At 35.0% G+C, this 18,555-nt stretch overlaps 1 protein-coding gene across 1 annotated transcript in view; it reads right to left on the bottom strand.

Moving 5' to 3' along the window:
* The window catches only part of LOC129940919 (uncharacterized), a 480,879-nt gene that overhangs the window by 242,375 nt on the left and 219,949 nt on the right, over positions 1 to 18,555 (bottom strand). Inside the window, exon 3 of the mRNA XM_056049447.1 lies at positions 18,029 to 18,212. Within this exon, the coding sequence (XP_055905422.1) occupies positions 18,029 to 18,212 (184 nt within the window). The remainder of the gene's footprint in view (positions 1 to 18,028; positions 18,213 to 18,555) is intronic.

Here is an 18,555-nt window from a genome sequence, read left to right on the forward strand (position 1 = left end):
TGCTTTTATACTGGAGACAGGAGACAGGAGACCTAGAGACCTGGAGTCCATGTGGATCGGATGGTACGAGGAAGCCATTTAAATAGTTTTGCTTCATAGCTGGTAAATGGTGCTTTGCAAAGATTTATAGACTAGTTATGAGCGAAAGGATATTATCATTATAAAATATATCTATACCTAACCTATAAGCTTAGCATATTGAAAATAATATCTTTTCTGTTCGGTCCATGGGTTTTACAGATATATATGTATGTGTTCTACATAAAACAAAGGATATAATGTGGAGAGGAAAGACACCAAGATTTAATTGTTCATTTGAAGGCACAAAAAACCTCAAGTGAATCATTTTTGTTACAAGAGATTAAAATTAGGAAGAAGAAAAAAAATTAATTATTTTTAGGCCTAGTAGAATAAGGACCATAAAAAGGATTAAATTAGATATATTTTATTTTCAATAGAATACCTATGGGCACTGGAAGTGTTCTAATCTCAAGGATTATGCTCGAAAACCTTAAATAGCTTAGATAATAATGTGTTTGGCTATATGGTTGAGCTTAGAGTATTAAAAATACCAGCAAAGGTATTTTTAAGAATTTAGGAGCTATCTCGTATTTTAAAGGATTAGAACGTTTGGTGAGAACAAACACTCAAAAACCCAGTTTATTTTTCGCGAATTTAAATTTTGTATTATGAAAACACACATAAGAAAGACGTGATTAGCCTTAAAAGAAATATAGAGTTTTTTAAGGTTGAACATTTTTTTCTTAAACAAATTAAGAAAGTAGAAAAGCACTCATACGCCTAAGTGTATCTTTTTCGGTCAATAATGAGAACATATAGCTTTATCTTAATATTTACTTTAGGTTTTAAAAACAAAGATAAAATAGGGAAATACTGGGAGAAGATACAACGTCAAACGGCAACAATCGCAAGAGATAGCCAAATCCTTCTCCGACCGGGTCAGAAGCAACCTCTTCAAAAGTTCTCTTCCGCCAACAAAATGTATCATTTGTTGAGCCTTTTACATAATGCTTTCAATTTATTTGTTCCAGCTAGATTGAAAAAAAATGTCTCAAAGCCTTCGTGGTATAATAGGAGGATGGCTCACCTTAAAAATCTAAAAAACATATCTTTTGCCAAGTTTAGGAAATCCAACGATTTGTTATTCAAGTCCAATCCAATTTTGTAAGCTTCGTAAAGAATTCATTGTTCTCAGTAAATTCTCGCACAGAAATCATGTCTCGAACGCTGAAGTGAATGTGACCCAAAGCGATTCTGGTCTTTTATTAATTCTAAACGGAATTTTGCGATTCCCAACTCAATAAATTTTAAAAGTGACGAATCTACTGAGGTTAGTAAGACACTTAAACTTTTTTCCTAAGTATTTTGAATCCGTATACTCTAACGCTCAGGGAAATGCTGTGTTAAAGTCTACCATTTGAAAAATTGCACTGCTAAAGGTTGGAAACAAATTAACCTAACCTTTTGATGTCAAAAAAGGTCCCATTACTCGCATTTGCTGATGAAATTGACATAATAAAATTAAATTGGCGGTAAAAATGAGTTTAACGGTTAATGAGGGTCGATGCAAGACCAACGTCTTTTTACAACGTCTTCTTCAAACCCGTTATCCACAAAATAAACGCTGGTGTGCCTCAGGGCTCCGTTTTGTCTCCGACACTTTTCCTTATTTTTATAAATGATCTTTTGTCTGAAACTTCTAACCCACTTAATTGTTTCGCTGATGACAGTACCCTCAGATTTTCATATTCGTTTCTAGATTCTCATCCTTGTTCTTCGGATGTGGACTACCAACGGCAGAGTATGATGAGCTCATTAAATTCTGATCTTGACAGCATTGTCCAATGGGGAATCAAAAAACCGTGTAGAATTTAATGCTTCGAAAACTCAATGCTGTCTACTGTCACAAAAGCGTAACCCTCCCCCAATGCCACTCTCCATGAGTGGTACTTGCATAGAGGAGACTGAACAGCTTTCAGTCTTAGGTATGTGCATTACAAACCACTTGTTGTGGAGTGATCACATATTTGACATCGCCAAAAATGCTGCTAAGTGTTTAGGTTTTCTTCGAAGGTGCATGAAGTTTTTTACTCCTACTGATCTGGCTATAATCTATAAAGCCTATATTCGTCCGAAACTCGAGTACAATTTCCATATCTGGGCAGGTGCTCCTTTAACCTTCTTGAGTCTCTTGGACAGAATTCAAAAGAGAGCTCTAAAGATGATAGATGACCGTTGTCTAACTGAAACTTTTGTATCTCTCGAGCACCGTCGTAAGGTTTCATGCCTGTCATTATTTTATCGCTACTTTCATAAAAAATGCTCTAATGAAATAGCCAGTTGCATTCCTCCCCTCAAACAATTCAACCGTAATACCCGTTCCTCTAGGAATGCTCATATCATGCATATCAGTTTACCCTAATTTCGGACGTACTGTAAAGTACAGAGATTCTTTCTTCAGTCGCACCACACGAATGTGGAATGCTTTACCAGACTCAATGTTTCCCTGGACTATGACTAAAGCGGGTGAAAGCACCTAAGTTCGTTGGAAGAGAAAAGTTTTTCGTGTGATTTATAGTTTTGTTTGCATTGAAGGTGAGTGGAGGAAAAGATGTAACAAGTAGCTGTATGGCGTGTACAGCTTAGTAGACTTAGCCCGAATGATAAAAATCCAACGCCATAATGGCTGAACGTAGAACGCATGTAAGCCAAAGCCCTGCAAGTCTTTGAATTCAAACCCAAAGGTCATTTAGTAGAGGAAGACCGCTGAACAGGTAGCATTTACAAGTGGAAAGTGACATCACCCAACTTGAAGTGTACAACTGGAGACATCTAGCTATAGGTCCGAGCTGTTGGATAAGGCCTTTGTTCACACAGAACTTTAGAACCACCTCAAGTTTATAAGTCTTAGTAAAACATTTTAAGAATATTTTCCGATAAATACGAAAACAGTAATCTTTGGCAGATATTAGAAAATGTCAGATAGTTAAGTTATATGTCAGCTAATATGCTTAATAAAATAAATATTAGATAGAAAACAAGGGCCTGATGCCTTACAACTCTCAACCATTCCAGTGCGCAAATAATGTTGTCAGGGATGGACAGGACCTACAGTTTTACGGCAATACGCGTAAAAAAAAAAATAAAATAGCACAGGCAAGGATTAAACCCAACACCCCTGGCATAGCCTGGTAAATATACTTAATATATTTTCTTAACTTTCAGTCTATAAACAAATATTTTTGAGTCATAATGTCTTCACGAAATCGGCTATATGTAATAGATAATGTTTTATATATCAACATTTGTTTTAAAACTATTTAAACAGGGCTTAACATTGAAAATCCATTGAATCTTTAACTTTCCTTTTAAAAATCCAGACAAGTGTGAATGGCAATTTAAGGTCAATTCTGGTGTATGTGAAGGGAGTCACATTGGTCCATTTCTGCTTATTTTATTTATTAATGATTCGGCTTCTGTTTAAAATCATTCGATTTCAAACTATTAACTCTATCAAGGAATGTAAAGCACGTTTCGTGCTTTGTTTCACTGTCAAACATCTTCAGTTTGGCCTAAAACTGAACCATGAATCGTCTTACAAACTATCAACGCTTGAAAATTATTGAATTTTATTATCAAAATGCTTGATATGATAGGAAAGTTCATCGCTCGCTTCTTCCATTTTATTGTGTTTAGAGACGAAGCTAATTTTTGTCATAATGGGTACGTAAATAAGCGGAACTGTTGATTTTGGACTCAATATCAGCCAGAAGCATTGCAAGAGCTAAAAATGCACCTAAAAAGTCACAGTTTGGTGCGGTTTATGGGCTGGTGGCATTATTGGACCGTACTTCTTCAAAGATGATGCGAATCGTAACTTAACTGTGAATGGTGAGCGCTACCGTGAGATGATATCCAACTTTTTTTTGCCCAAAATGCAAGAACTTGACTTGGATGATACGAGTATGTACTTTCAACAAGACGGTGTCACATGCCACACAGCACGCGCAACAATGGACTTATTGAGAGGCGAGCTCGGTGAACATTTTATTTCACGTTCGGGACCGGTTAATTGGCCGCCTAGATTGTGCGATTTAACGCCTTAAAACAATTTTGTGTGGGGCTTTGTTAAAACGCATGTCTATACAGACAACCTCGTTTCGTGAAATACAAGCCGAGATGTTGGAAAGAGTATGCCAAATTTGGACTAAGTGGTGACCATTTGAGGCGCAGTCAGGGTCAACATTTGCGTAAAATAATCTTCAAACATTGAATAATATGGACCGTTCTATCGCTTCAAATAAAGATTTCACGCAATTTTTGTATTTGATGTGCTTTTTTTTTTTGAAAAATCACATTTTATAAAGCTTCAAGAAGATCTAAATCAATTTTTCGGAATGGTGCAATAAAAATCGTTGGATCTTAAATATTGAACAATGTAAGACTCTGTGTTTTACACGCAAACGTAATATAATAAATTATGAGTATATGTTGAATTGGTCACGGTTAAATAGAGAATCCAGTTTTTCTGACCATTATTAAAAAAGTTTACAAAACCCGTGGCATAATGGTTAGTTCGTTGGGCTGTCATTCTAGAGGTCTTGGGTTCGTTTCCTGCCTATGCCAGAGGAACTAACAAATTCTCCAAGTGGAACTATTGTCATGAAAAGTGCTTTCTTAAATTCGCCGTTCGGATAAGGCATAAAAACTGCAGGTTCCCTCCATCCCTGACAACAGTACTCACACACAGGAATGGTTGAGAGTTGTAAGTCACTAGGCTCTAGTTTTTTATGAACTGTTGCGCTGCCTAATTTATGGCATTTAAAAACACTAGGCTTCGTCAAAAGATTTTCAGAAGAGTTAAGTGGCCCGTTTGTTTTTAAAATTCTGAATGATTCTTTTATCAGGCCAACGCTTGAATAAGTTTCCGTTGTATTGGGGCACTACTATTATGGCTATGTTGAATTTCTATTAATAGAATTATTATTTCTTACAGTGTAACTTAACGAAAACTTACATTAATCTATTACTTAATAATTATATACTTTTCTCTTTCTTATTAAGAATATTGTTCAGTCTAATTGTAAAGTAATTTTCAATTTTCTATTTAAAATACTTGCGATTTAACCTCCATTTGAGTAAGTTACCTCTCTTTATAATAAATCTTGAATATAATTATTGAACTTGGATTTTTGTTGATCGAATTTTATTTCATGGTGCCGAAACCAGGGATTCAAGACGTGAGAGACAATAATTGTTGTGAAAGAATATTTTTTTTTATATCGATATGGAAAACGCAAGTCGTGCAGCGTATAGGGGACAAGTAACTCGTGTAGTTAATAGTGCAACCGAATATTTGGAAAATCTTGACTCCTTTGTCCTTGAACGAAGGAAATATAGAGTACGTTGAAGAAGAACTCCTTGTGTATCTTAATCGCGTAAAGGTAGCTCATGAAGGGCTTATAAAGGCTAATAACGAGTTTGTTCCTAGTTCCAACCTAGAAACTGCAACTAGAGATATGGAGCAAGTAGTAGAGTATGAGGATAAAGCCACCTCCCTTATCACGCGGTTGCCTCGAACGGTTAAATCGTTTAAGAAATCCTAACGGTTCGGAAACAGCTAACGTTAACGTTACAAACACTTCTATATCACGCGATCGTATTAACGGAGTAAGGTTACCTAAGCTGCCTTTAAAATCATTTTCTGGGGATTTTAAAGAATGGCTTCCTTTTTGGGAGCAATTCAAAACTACAGTACATGATAGTGAACTTCTATCTGGGACTGATAAATTTAATTATCTAAAGTCAGTGTTGAAAGGCAAAGCCGCTGATGTAATTGCCGGTTTTACGCCGAGTGGTAATTGCTATGATGGTGCTTTAGCTCTTTTACAAGAGGAATTCGGGAATGCAGATAAATTAATCGATAAAAATATGCACGCGCTAATGTCCATTTCATTGCTAAAATCAAAAACTGAGATTCGTGGTCTACGAAACATTTATAATACGGTAACCTCGTCTATACGATCATTGACGGCTCTCGGTATTTCTTCGAGTAATTATTCTATAATGCTTAAGACCAAATTACTGAGCAGTTTACCTAATGAACTGCGTGCAAATTATTTTCGGACTCAGAGTCATAGTTCTACCGATGAATCAAATGATTTAAATCAAGAAAACGGTAATAATGTGTCGTCAGAAAGTGAATGCTCTTTTATGTTTGATGGTGACAAACAGCTAACGAGCCTTCTGAAATTCATCAAAAGAGAAATTATAGCTCTTGAAAATTCAGTTGATGAAAAAGAAGAAGCCAATAATCAGAGAAAGCAATCGAATTATATATCCACTGCAGCTGGCTTACTTACAACGTCTAACACTCCCGCATCATGTTTTTTTGTAAGTCGATCGCACATCATACAAGAGAATGTGATAACCAGTTGACTGTAGCACAACGAAAAAATTTACTCAAACGAGACAATCGATGCTATCGTTGCACTTTAAAAGGGCATTCTTCTAAACAGTGTTTTGTTAAAAATCTTAGGTGTGGTGTTTGCGGGGGAAGACATGCAAAGTCGATGTGCGATCCAGATTATCGAAAACAGGTGTCGAAAGCAAACAGTAATGTCGATAGCGCGAATATTCGAAAATCATTAAGTTTATATGCGTCGATAAATAAAGCCAATCCATCAAATGTTTTTTTACAAACGGCATCGGTATTCGCGTTAAATAAAAATAAAGAGCTGAGCATTTATGTAAGATTAATTATTGATGGTGGTAGTCAAATTACTTTTATTAAAGAATCGCTCGTGGAAAAACTCTGTTTACCGGTTGTTGGCTCGCGAAATATTAATGTAATTCCGTTCGGAACTGATAACAAACAATCAACGTCGGAGAAAAATTATAAAATTGTGGAATTATATTTAAAAAGTCAATACGGTGAAAAAATGATAAAAATAAACGCGGTTGTTGTCCCTTCAATATGTGTCGATGTCTTAAGCATTCCATCGGGAAGGTGTGTCGAAAATTATAATCTTGTCCTTGCTGACGGTCGTCCCTTTGATTGTCATCCAGATGAAGGCATATCTGTTTTAATCGGAGCGGATAATTACTGGCGCATTGTTTCAGAAAGTACAATCCGCATTAATGACAGTCTAATGGCGATTGATACATTGTTCGGGTGGACGCTGCAAGGTCCAGCGCAAAATATGTTTACTAGTCAGTCATCGTACGCGAATAGTTTACTAATTAGTTCGTTTGACTAAAAAACGTTTTGGGATCTCGAATCGATCGGCATTAAAACAATTCAAAACGAACAGAATTCATTTACGGAAGATTATATCGAAAAATGCATCGTAAAAAAAGCCACTCGATACGAGGCTTGTTTGCCGTGGAAAGACGAGTACAGTGTTTTAAACAGTAACCGCGCCGGTGCTTTTTCGCGCTTCCAATGTTTAGTTAAACGTCTCTCCAGATCACCCGCAGGTCTACTACGGTATGACAGTGCGATAAGAGAACTCATTTTAAGCGATGTGGCTGAGATTGTGGAGGACGAGTCTGCAGTAGAACAACGCCGTACTTACTACCTACCTCATCGAGGTGTATATCGTGAAGACAAGGAAACTACTAAGCTTCGAGTTGTCTTCGACGCCTCAGCACATGCAGAAGGTTGTATATCGCTCAATGACTGCCTTAAATCTGGTTCTAATTTACTGCCTGATTTACTTATGATTGTTCTTAATTTCAGAACAGGTTTAATTGCTTTGGTTGCAGACATTGAAAAGGCCTTTCATCAAGTTACTTTGGCTAAAAAGGATCGCGATTCTCATCGGTTCTTTTGGTTTAGAAGCAAAATTGATGACACTAACTATCTTCCTGAACCAACAGTTTTCAGAATGAAACGTGTAACGTTCGGCGTAACATCGAGCCCTTTCATACTAGCAGCTACTCTCAGAAAACATTTAAAGTCGGAATCACAAAATCATAGCGATATTTGTCAAGTATTGGAGTCAAGCTACTACGTCGACGATTTTGTGATGAGTGTTGATGATGAAGATTTCGCCTACAAGCTCTACAATAAATCGATGAGCATTTTGAACCGAGCTTCGATGAAATTGCGCAAATGGAATAGCAGCCATAAGTCTCTAATAGAATCGTTCAACGAAATACCACCTGATCGGCAGAAGATCCTGGGAATCATGTGGTACATTCACACAGATGAACTATGTGTGGACATCGAGACGGTGTTAAATTCAAACGTTTTTTTGAAAACTAAACCAACGAAGAGGATAATATTGCAGGTAATATCTCGCTTTTATGATCCCTTGGGCCTTTTAAGCCCATTTCTTATAAAATTTAAAATATTATTTCAAATGATTTGGAAACGAAAAATAGCTTGGGACGAAGAGCTCCCGAATGACATCTTAAAAGCTTTTTATTCCTTTTATGACGGTATTGCTATTCTAAAGGATATTTCTATTCCGAGATGTGTTTTCCCAGGCAAAGATATAAAGAGCCGCGACCTTCATATTTTTGCAGACGCAAGTAAGAGTGGCTACGGAGCAGTAGCTTATGTAAGAGCTTCTAACAATAAGAGTGAGACGACAGTACGGTTTCTCTGCGCTAAAAATAGGGTTTCACCTTTGAAAGAAATCGATAAATCTTCAGAATTATCTCTTCCAAGACTAGAACTTACTGCAGCACTGAATCTTGGCTGCAAGGACCTACTTGGTTGCGTAGCGAATCCAAATCTTGGCCCATGGAAAATGTTCTTTATTACAATATTTCTAACTCATTGCTTTCTCTTCAGGTAACAACTGATAATCCGAAAGTAAACGAAATCTTACCTGTTGAACCTTTGGAAGCGCTTTTACCAGCAGAGAACTATAGCACTTGGATTAAACTTCTCAGAGTGACGTCATTGGTAGCTTGTGCCATACCTCGTTTGAGAAAAAGGTTCTTTGCATCGAAATTTCAAATAACACCAAACGATGAACTGAGATTGGAAGCAAGAGGCCATGGGATAACTGCAGATGACTTACAAAGGGCTGAGGATTATTGGATTGCATACGCCCAGCATAATGAGTTTTCTGAAGAAATTGAGGCGATTAAAAAAGGTAGGAAAGTTAATAATTCTTCTGATATATATACTCTTCATCCTATGTTTGAAAATGGTGTACTTCGAGTTCATAGTCGACTTGGAGACTGTAACGAAGAAGATATTTCAGCTTTTCCAATTATCTTACCAAAAAGGTCTCATATCACTAAGCTTATTGTGTTGCATGTTCATAAACAAATGTTGCACAGTGGTACAGGTACTACGTTTGCAGAGTTAAGGAGAAAATTTTGGATCGTTAGAGGCAGACAGCTGGTTAAATCAGTTATTCAGAAATGCGAGGTTTGCAAAAGACTTTTAGCTTCACCTGGATCGGAACCGATAGCTCCTCTTCCAAGAGAACGGATGCTGACCTCAAAACCATTCGAGATGACGGGTATAGATTACTCTGGCCCCTTGTATATTAAAAATCCTACTGACAATGGTTCACCATCGAAAACGTACATTTTGCTGTTGACTTGTGGTGCCATCAGAGCTGTGCACTTGGAGCTGGTGACGGGCTTAACTATAGAATGCTGTGTGCTGGCTCTAAGACGTTTTTTTGCTAGGAGAGGCAAACCTAGAATAATTTACTCCGACAACGCCAAGACCTTTAAGTGCGCGTCAAAGGAATTAAAGGTTTTGCACGATATAGTGGGATCCGAATTGGTACAAGGTTTTGCGAATAACGAAGGCATCCGATGGAAGTTCATAGATGAAAGAGCAGCCTGGTGGGGAGGTTTCTGGGAACGCCTTGTTCGTAGCGTAAAGGTAGTGCTGAAGCTAACTATTGGACGAGCAGTGCTTAACTTTGAAGAGCTTCGAACACTTCTTGTCGAAGTTGAAAGCGTTATTAATGCCACACCTTTAACTTATATTTCTGATGATCCTAAGGACATTAGTCCTCTTACACCTTCTCATTTTTTAACTGGTTTTCATTTTTCCTTAGATATGCCACGTTTCGATGAAGGCGAAACCAGTCATAATCTTCGAGTTAAATGGGACGCTAGACTTAAAACGTTGAGAGCTTTTTGGAAACGTTGGAAGCTTGAATATCTTCAACAACTTCGATCTCTTCACCAATATAAGATTGGAGGTTCCACGAAGATTCAAACAAATGATGTCATCATTTTACACGATTCATCCGTATCGAAGCTGTTTTGGAAACTAGCAGTAGTAGAAGAGGTGTATCCTGGTCGCGATGGAAAAATTCGTGCTTGTATTATCAGATTAGCCGATGGAACAAGGCTACGACGTCCAGTGCAATTATTATATAATCTTGAAATTGTATAACGTTATTTTTTAAATTTTAAAACTTTATTTTTGTGGTGCGGAGGATGTTGAATTTCTATTAATTGAATTATTATTTCTTACAGTGTAACTTAACGAAAACTTACATTAATCTATTACTTAATAATTATATACTTTTCTCTTTCTTATTAAGAATATTGTTCAGTCTAATTGTAAAGTAATTTTCAATTTTCTATTTAAAATACTTGCGATTTAACCTCCATTTGAGTAAGTTACCTCTCTTTATAATAAATCTTGAATATAATTATTGAACTTGGATTTTTGTTGATCGAATTTTATTTCAGGCTATATTGATAGAATATCTATAATATATTTAACGAACATTTTTAAGGATTTTTCTTCGTTATTTCCCCTGGCCTGATAGACATTTCCTTCAAAGATACAAATACTTCATTGATACTTGTTCCATCTCTCTTTAGTTGCAATGAGAATTTGCAGTTCTACCTTAAGACTTACTCGTAAGTATTGAATGGACCCATTTCATGTTCATCTAATCTTTGTCCATTGAGTTTCGATCTAAGTCAGACTATCTTAAGAAGAAATTTACACCTTAGAACTATTTTAAGCAGATCGGACTATGGCGCTAACAGTCCTCTTAATCGATTTATCAGTAAATTCAACAAATTCAATTGACTCTACAAATGATAATCTCGAGCTTTAAATCTACGAAACCGATTTTATAAACATTTGCCATTTTTATTTAGAAGAGGAAAAGTTTCGGTTTGATGAATTTAGTTGGGCCAAGTCTTATAGAAAAATTTTCCATTATAGTTTAAGGGCTGAGGGCTCATTTCTAACGTGAAAGGAAACCAGTTGACATTTAAGTTATTGGTATTCTTAGTAAAGGCGATAACAGAAACGTTTTTCTGCCGGCACGAAGTAAGAAAAAGTGCATTGAAAGTACAATTCCGGAAAAATAAATAGGGAAGGAAACCACTTCAAATACATTGCATCTAAACGCCTACGTCTAGCTGATCTCAAATATGGTTTCAAGAGACGTCTAGTTGGTGGAATTTTTCATTTAAGCGTTTGTGGACTTTTGGAAAACCACTTGAAATTGGATTCTTTTGGAAGCCCTCGACTCCTTAATTACGATTATGTATATGACAGACGTGTTAAGAGCTATATTTTAGCGGGAAAAAACAGCAGAAATCAGATCAATCCCGTTCGAAAGCCCTTGACTTCTTAATTTTGAATATGTGGATGACAAGTGTGGGTGGATGCATTTTCAATACACATACGATTCAAATCGCAGGTTTTTTAAGCAAATTTTCGGATAAAAGACGTAGCTGCATTAGATATATCGCAATCCAAAGCGTTTAACAGTTTTTATCAACAAAAATCTTATTCCGGTGGCCAGATTACAACATTTTTCCAGGGGTTTGATAAAAATGTGTTGAATACACAAAATAATGTTAATACAAATTCAATGAAAAAGTGAATACATTTCATGAAAAATCTCTTTCAATATTTATATTGTTCTAAAAGAACTATTTAAAATGGAATAAGATACTTTCTTTAAAATTTATTTTAATAACATTAAATTAAAGATATAACCAAAACTATTAAGATATAATACATTCATATCTCAAAACCTTCTATAAAAACTCAATATTATGAAATGCTTTTTTAATAACCCAACTCCGTCTTAATTATTGTCTTTTAAAATGTATTCTTAATGAGCTACCAAATACACAAGCTTTTCAAAGAGAACCTTTTATATATCAAATCTCTCCCGTTTAGCCTTTTTTACCCAAAAAGTAAACGCCTACAATCAAAATAAACATTTGACCAGACATTTCCCATTCCTAGACGAAAATATTTTAATGTAAATGTTTATGTTAAACAAAATTGTAAAGCCCCAAAGCTTTAAACACAAAAATTTAAAGCAAATTCACGTCATTAACAGTCTCGAAAAAATTTCAAAAAGCTGTGTTTTCCTACATTTAACTGAATATTTCTCTTCATATTCATACCAACACGACCATAAGGATCAGGATCAGAGCAGGAGAGAACTCAAAGGACCATCATGACGACGAGGACGACTGAGACCAACCGACCGACAGAAGCACGAGAAGATGAGCTCTTAGCATGAGGCGAGGCATCATGAGGACAAAAACGAAAAATAAAATACCCAACAAAATATTTTTTAATTACATTAAAGTTGTGTTTTCCCTTTTATTTAATATCATTTTTTTTTTCTTCTGTTTTATTTGCGTTTATTAACCGAAATGTGATTTTTTCTCTTAACTTCATCAAAGGGAAAACAGCGACGCACAATTTGACAGGACAAGTTGTATCCTTTATCCCAGCATGTTGGGGTTTCTGGATGTGCTGCCGTGCTGCCTGTCCCATTATCAGGATCCATTCGGTTATGGTCATAAAAAAGATTAAAACTCTATTAGCCCTTGAATATGAAAAATACCCCAATACAAAACAAAAACAACAACACGACAGACAAATCTTTAAACCAACATCAGCAACAGTTTAATAAATTAAAGGTTAATATTCAATTTTTATTGTTTTTCTGTGGAGCTATGCGTTGCGTACCTTTAGCTCAGCATCAGCATCAGCATCTGTATCCTGGCCTCCAGCAGGATAGCTGTAGGGTTATTTAGTGTCTCTATATCTATTATAAAATATAAACTGTCTGGATGTATGATTGTATGTTTTTGCCAACCCCAAAGGATTAAGAGCTCAAAATCTCAACCCAACAAAATATTTTTGGGATCAAATAAAATTTTCATATAATTATTTCGGACAAATTTATTTAGTCTGCTTTGCTTGCTATCAATTTATTTTTCATTTTGATTTTATGAGGCTCCGCAAAAACAAAAACAAAAATTATAAAAAGGGAGAATAGAACAAAAATGAAGCTATTTTTTAATTTAATCTGATTTTTCCAGGAGCGAAAATTGTTTTTGAGTAAAGGAAGCTGAGGGAAATTAGGAGCGTGGTAAGGATTAAATTAAAATGCTATTATTTTAAATGGGAGCTCGGGAAACGTGCCCAAAACTGGCGTAATATATTTTGGCGGAAAACGTTTAGACTGAAAAAGTTGGCTAAGACATTGTGGGGCTTCGTTTTAGGAACAACACAAACATTTGTTTTTTTTTCTAAGTTGAAAAAAGCCAAGTCAAGACAAAAAGTTAAGAGAAAATTTAATAAAAATCTATTAGTTTATTTTTGAGATAACTCAAATTTTCGATTTTTGGACAAAAAATTCGTACTTTTATCCTCGTTTTTAAAAAAAAGAAAAAAAAAGTATTACGGCAACCCAGCTTACAACCTTAATTTTAAAGTTTGAACTCAATCAGCTCAATGGCTTAGGCTGTAGGGTGGAGAACAAACAGACAGATAGACAACGGACGGAAACAGGGAACCCAACTATTTCGACTTCCACTACCATCGCAATGTCATGTTCTCGAGTTCGAAATTTTGTACGCAAACAGTCTCATCAAATGCATTCAAGTACGTAAGGTGAGGACGCTATCAATGAAAGAACTCGTCTTGCGTGGGATTTCAAAACATCTCAAAATGGGTATGCTTTAAAAAGAAGGAATTTGGATTCTGTATATGTTGAAGCCAAGAGCAATTGATTCAGGATTTGCTTTAAGTGTTAACAGCTCGGATTCGTGTGCTATGAGCTGTTAAGACCTAGTGAAACAATCACAAGTGACAGGACAAACGCTCAGTATATAGCAAGAGGCACGATAAAGTGATAGAGCGACAACACTCGACCCCACGTTGCAAAAGTGGTCAAAACGTACTTCAATAAGTTAAGACGGTAAAACCTATCCTATCCGCCATATTCTCCATACATTGCTATCTCTGATTACCAGTTTTTTGATCAATGGTTTATAAACTGGCTCAGCAACACTTGCAATGTTATAAAGAATTGGGAAATTGGAATTATTGATGGATCACCTTTAAAGATGAAGATTTTTTTCGACGCGGAAATTGTACGGTGCGAGGTAGAAAGTAGGAGCCAGCTATGGACAAGCTTTTTTCATTAAAGTCATATATTTTAAATCGAAAAAAACTGTGTATCAACACCAATATTTGACCAACAAAAGATAATTTTATCTCTGAAATGATTTTATGCATTGGAAAATACAGTTTTTGACTTCTAGTACAATTTTAACAAAAATCGAGGAAACGGATTTTTTTTTTAAATTTAAAAACCTAACAAAACACTGCTTTAAATTGGTAAAAACTTATTTTCGAATAATTTGTCAAAAATTGAAGATATTACATTCAAACAATTTTTTTATGAAAAATTTTGTTTGCAATATTATTGAGTACATTTTTAGGAAAATATAACTAACAAAAATGTTTGTATACAAAATAAGAACCTAAAGGGTTTTTTCAATAAGGGCGGGTAGATGTTGAAATGGATCAAAAAAGGTGTGGGTGAGGTACTCGTAACACCCGTGGTATGCTTGTAAGTGCGTTAGACTGTCATGGCAGAGGTCTTGTTTAATCCTTGCCTGTGCCATTTAATTTTTTTTCACTGTTACTGTCCTTGAGAGAAATTGACAAATGCTCCCAGAGTATTTCTTATTATGAAAAGTGCTTTCTCAAATTAGCCGTTTGGATTTGGCTTAAAACAGTTGGTCCCCTCTATTCCTGACAACAGTACTCGAGCACAGGAATGGGAATGAGAATATTAAGTCACTAGGCCCTGGTTCTCAAAGGACTGTTGCGCCACCTAATTATATTTTAGTGAGAGGTATTAGCAACATTTTTTTGTATTTGAAAGGCGCATGTATGCCATTATCTGTTTAATATGACAACAATCAAATTCCCGCCCCGGCTTCTTACAGTGACACGGATCCAAATAGTCCAATCTTCCGCATACAATCGGTTGAATTTGAGTGATGGCCTATGTTATTTTTACCTTTAGCGCATCGGTCGATTGTCGTTTATTTGCATAGACCTTCAAGAAAGCCGACAGGAAAAAGTCTAGCGGGGTCAAATTGCATGACATTCAAAATGTCAATAGTGGCGTCTGATGTGTGGCACATGCTGGAACCACTTGTCGTCTAGGTACACATGGTTCAATTTGGGCCATAAGAAATTAGTTATCATCGTTATGTAGCGCCCGCTGTTGACGGTGGCCGCCTCACTAACTTCGTTTTTAAGAAATTACGCCCTAATTACGACACCACATCGGCTCAAAATCCACAACAATGGGTAACTTTTTGAAGATGCATTATCACCTGGTAAAACCTCGCGTGGGTTGGTGTCGTCTCATGTACGGTTATTTTGCTGTTAACCCAGGTATTCATCCAAAAATAAGCCTCGTCACTAAAGATTATTTTTCAGCGAAAATTGGAATCCTCTTCCAAACGATTTGAAGCCCAGTCATGAACTTTGAGCTGGATCTTGTAAGAGTGTAGTCCCAAGTCGACGAAAAATTCACCAAGTTGAAGTCTGCGATCTTACGTTCCTTGAACGTATGGTTGTTGGCTGATTGTTTACTGAATCTGTCGTCTCAAATTTGGCCAACAAACATTTAAGAGTAGACTATGAAGGGCCACCACGTCTACCGTAAAAATAGGCGCAATGCGCGTAAGGTTTGGCTTAACGAACATCCATTTTGATAATAAAGTTTTATCATTTGAACGGGCTATTCAATCGTGTAACTTGTTAATATAATTTGGCGTAAGTAACTGAATAATAAAATAAATATTTAAATATTTCGAAAAAATTAAGGTTTTGACTTGAAATTTTTTTCAATGTTTCAAATTTTGATGCTTATGGTGTAAAATTTTAAATGATTGGTTATATCCATTTTTACCTATTTACTAGGCTAATAAGGTGATTGAGTTAATTTTAAACGATTTTAACATCTTATTATCTCTTAACAATTTGCTAAAGTTTAAATCAAGAAATGCCTAATTTAATTTTTATCATTTTTCTAAATCCATATGAAAGTGGACAAAATAGTCTAGTCAATAGTTAGGAAGTCCAACTAATAGGTCCGTCTAAAAGTAATTGCTTTGTTTATTTTCACGAATCGTAACTTTTGAGACATGTTTGGATGCTCATTTTTTTAATAAAAGGTAATTAGCAATTTACTACTTAGCAAATTGCTAACTAGTAATTTCCTTAAACCCTTAAAAATGCTGCGTCAATGTTTTTTGACAAATCCAATCGGTATTATTTTGTATACAAATTAAAAACTTTTATGAAATGTTAAATTAAATTGATAAACATTAATTCTCGACAAAAATATTGGACAAATATTGAAAACAAACTTATTTTATCAAATGCAAAATATCGTTGCTAACGTTTAGTTATTTTTTAGAAAAAATCAACTGTCGCACTTCAGATTGTGCGCACTCAAGGGGTTATGAAAACCCTTATATTTATTGGATAACAGTGAAAACAATTAGGAACCGAAGAAAGAATTAGAAATTCTTATTGGTTTTGCATGTCTGGAAGCTGTAAATAAAATATCAAGCATGATGGGCAAAGTATTTCAAACTTGCTTTTTTTTCTTTAACAAATTCCTTACTTAACAAAATGTTCAAAATTGAGCTCAAGAATAAACTGCTTTACATTCATAGAAGTACGGGTATTACGGTTGAAATTTTTGATGGGAGAAATGTAACCGGTTATTTTAACATTTGTTGAGAAAATAGCGATGTAACAATTATATGAATCAGACCTTGTGGTTTTCAAGAGTAGCAAAAGATGGCCTTTCGTTTTAAGTCTATCCATTTAAGTCCCAGTCCAAATAAAAATTATACACAAGTTTTGCTTTTTATGCTCAAAAGTTATTTTTTTGAACTTTTTGTCACTGTTGATAAGGATGTCTTTAGTGTCTGTAAAAAAATTTGATCGATATGCAAGTTTTTCCGAGATTTGAAAAATTGTATGTCAAGCTTGATTGGACTATATTATAAAAAGTGAAATTTGTTTGTTCCATATTACGATAGAATGAAGCTATTAAATTCCTTGTGACGTTATACTAAACAAATTTGAATTTAAAATACATCGTCAAATAAATATGCATCTTAGAATACTTTTGTTGACATCCGCTATAATAGCTAGAAAAATCTAGTCGAAAGTCCATTGTAAAAAAATAAAACTTACAAAACACTGCAAAACATTTTAAAAATTTTTTTAAGAATTAAATATTTTTTCGTAATAAAAAGTTATCATCAAATTTAAAGTAAAATAAAAAACAACAAAATAAAATTTTAAATTTGCTTAACGTCCCTATATACGCATATACATTTTAAATTATTGATAAATTAATTATGAATTAAAAATGTATTCATACACATTTTAACACTTTTAGCTTCAATAAAATATATAAACATCATACTAGTGTGATCCCAATGTTGCCCTATTCTCCCCTATTAAATTCTTATCTAATTTACAACATGGGGTTGGCTTTTCTGATTCAATTTTACAAAATGCCAGCTTAACTCAATTTTTGAAATGTAACAAAATAAAAATCTATAAATAAATTAACATCAATGTTGTTATGTCGATGGTATTTGAAAATAAGTATTTTTGTATAATGTATATGACGTGGTATAGGGTTGGTATAATTTAATTAAATTTCTACCCTTACGCGGGTTTGCAACTTACCTATCGTGGGCAAAAAAACTTAGTCTAATGGTATGGGATGGCCCATACTCGCCTGCGAGTAATTCTCTTTTTCTACGATGGCGTTTTTGTTCGATGTGTTTTTGATGAGCGGCATGCAATTGTGCCCGATCGTAATTTGCCGCCTCCCAATGCCTTATAAAAGGACTAAGGTTTTGTGTGTGTCCTGAAAAAAAAAAAAACATAAAACAATTTAATTTAATTATTTTGATAAAATAAAGGATTAAATATTTTTTAAATAATTGTAAGCTTTTGTTTTTGAAAAAGGTTCAACAAATCTTTAGATTCTCTCAAGCAAGCTATCGAAGCCCCTATTTGTATTTCCACTTGCAGCTTACCCAGATTGTTGATATTATGGTTTTGTCATTTGGTTTACTCAAGCTGATTTAATCTAAAGTTAATTATTTGTCTACCCACTAAGTAACATGCAAATCGCGTAAATTCCTTATCCTCATATTGATTTACCTAACCCACCCTTATAATTCTTGTATATTCATGTAGGTTCCTTT

This window comes from Eupeodes corollae, chromosome 1, assembly GCF_945859685.1.
Source record: "Eupeodes corollae chromosome 1, idEupCoro1.1, whole genome shotgun sequence".
NCBI classification, from domain to species: domain Eukaryota; kingdom Metazoa; phylum Arthropoda; class Insecta; order Diptera; family Syrphidae; genus Eupeodes; species Eupeodes corollae.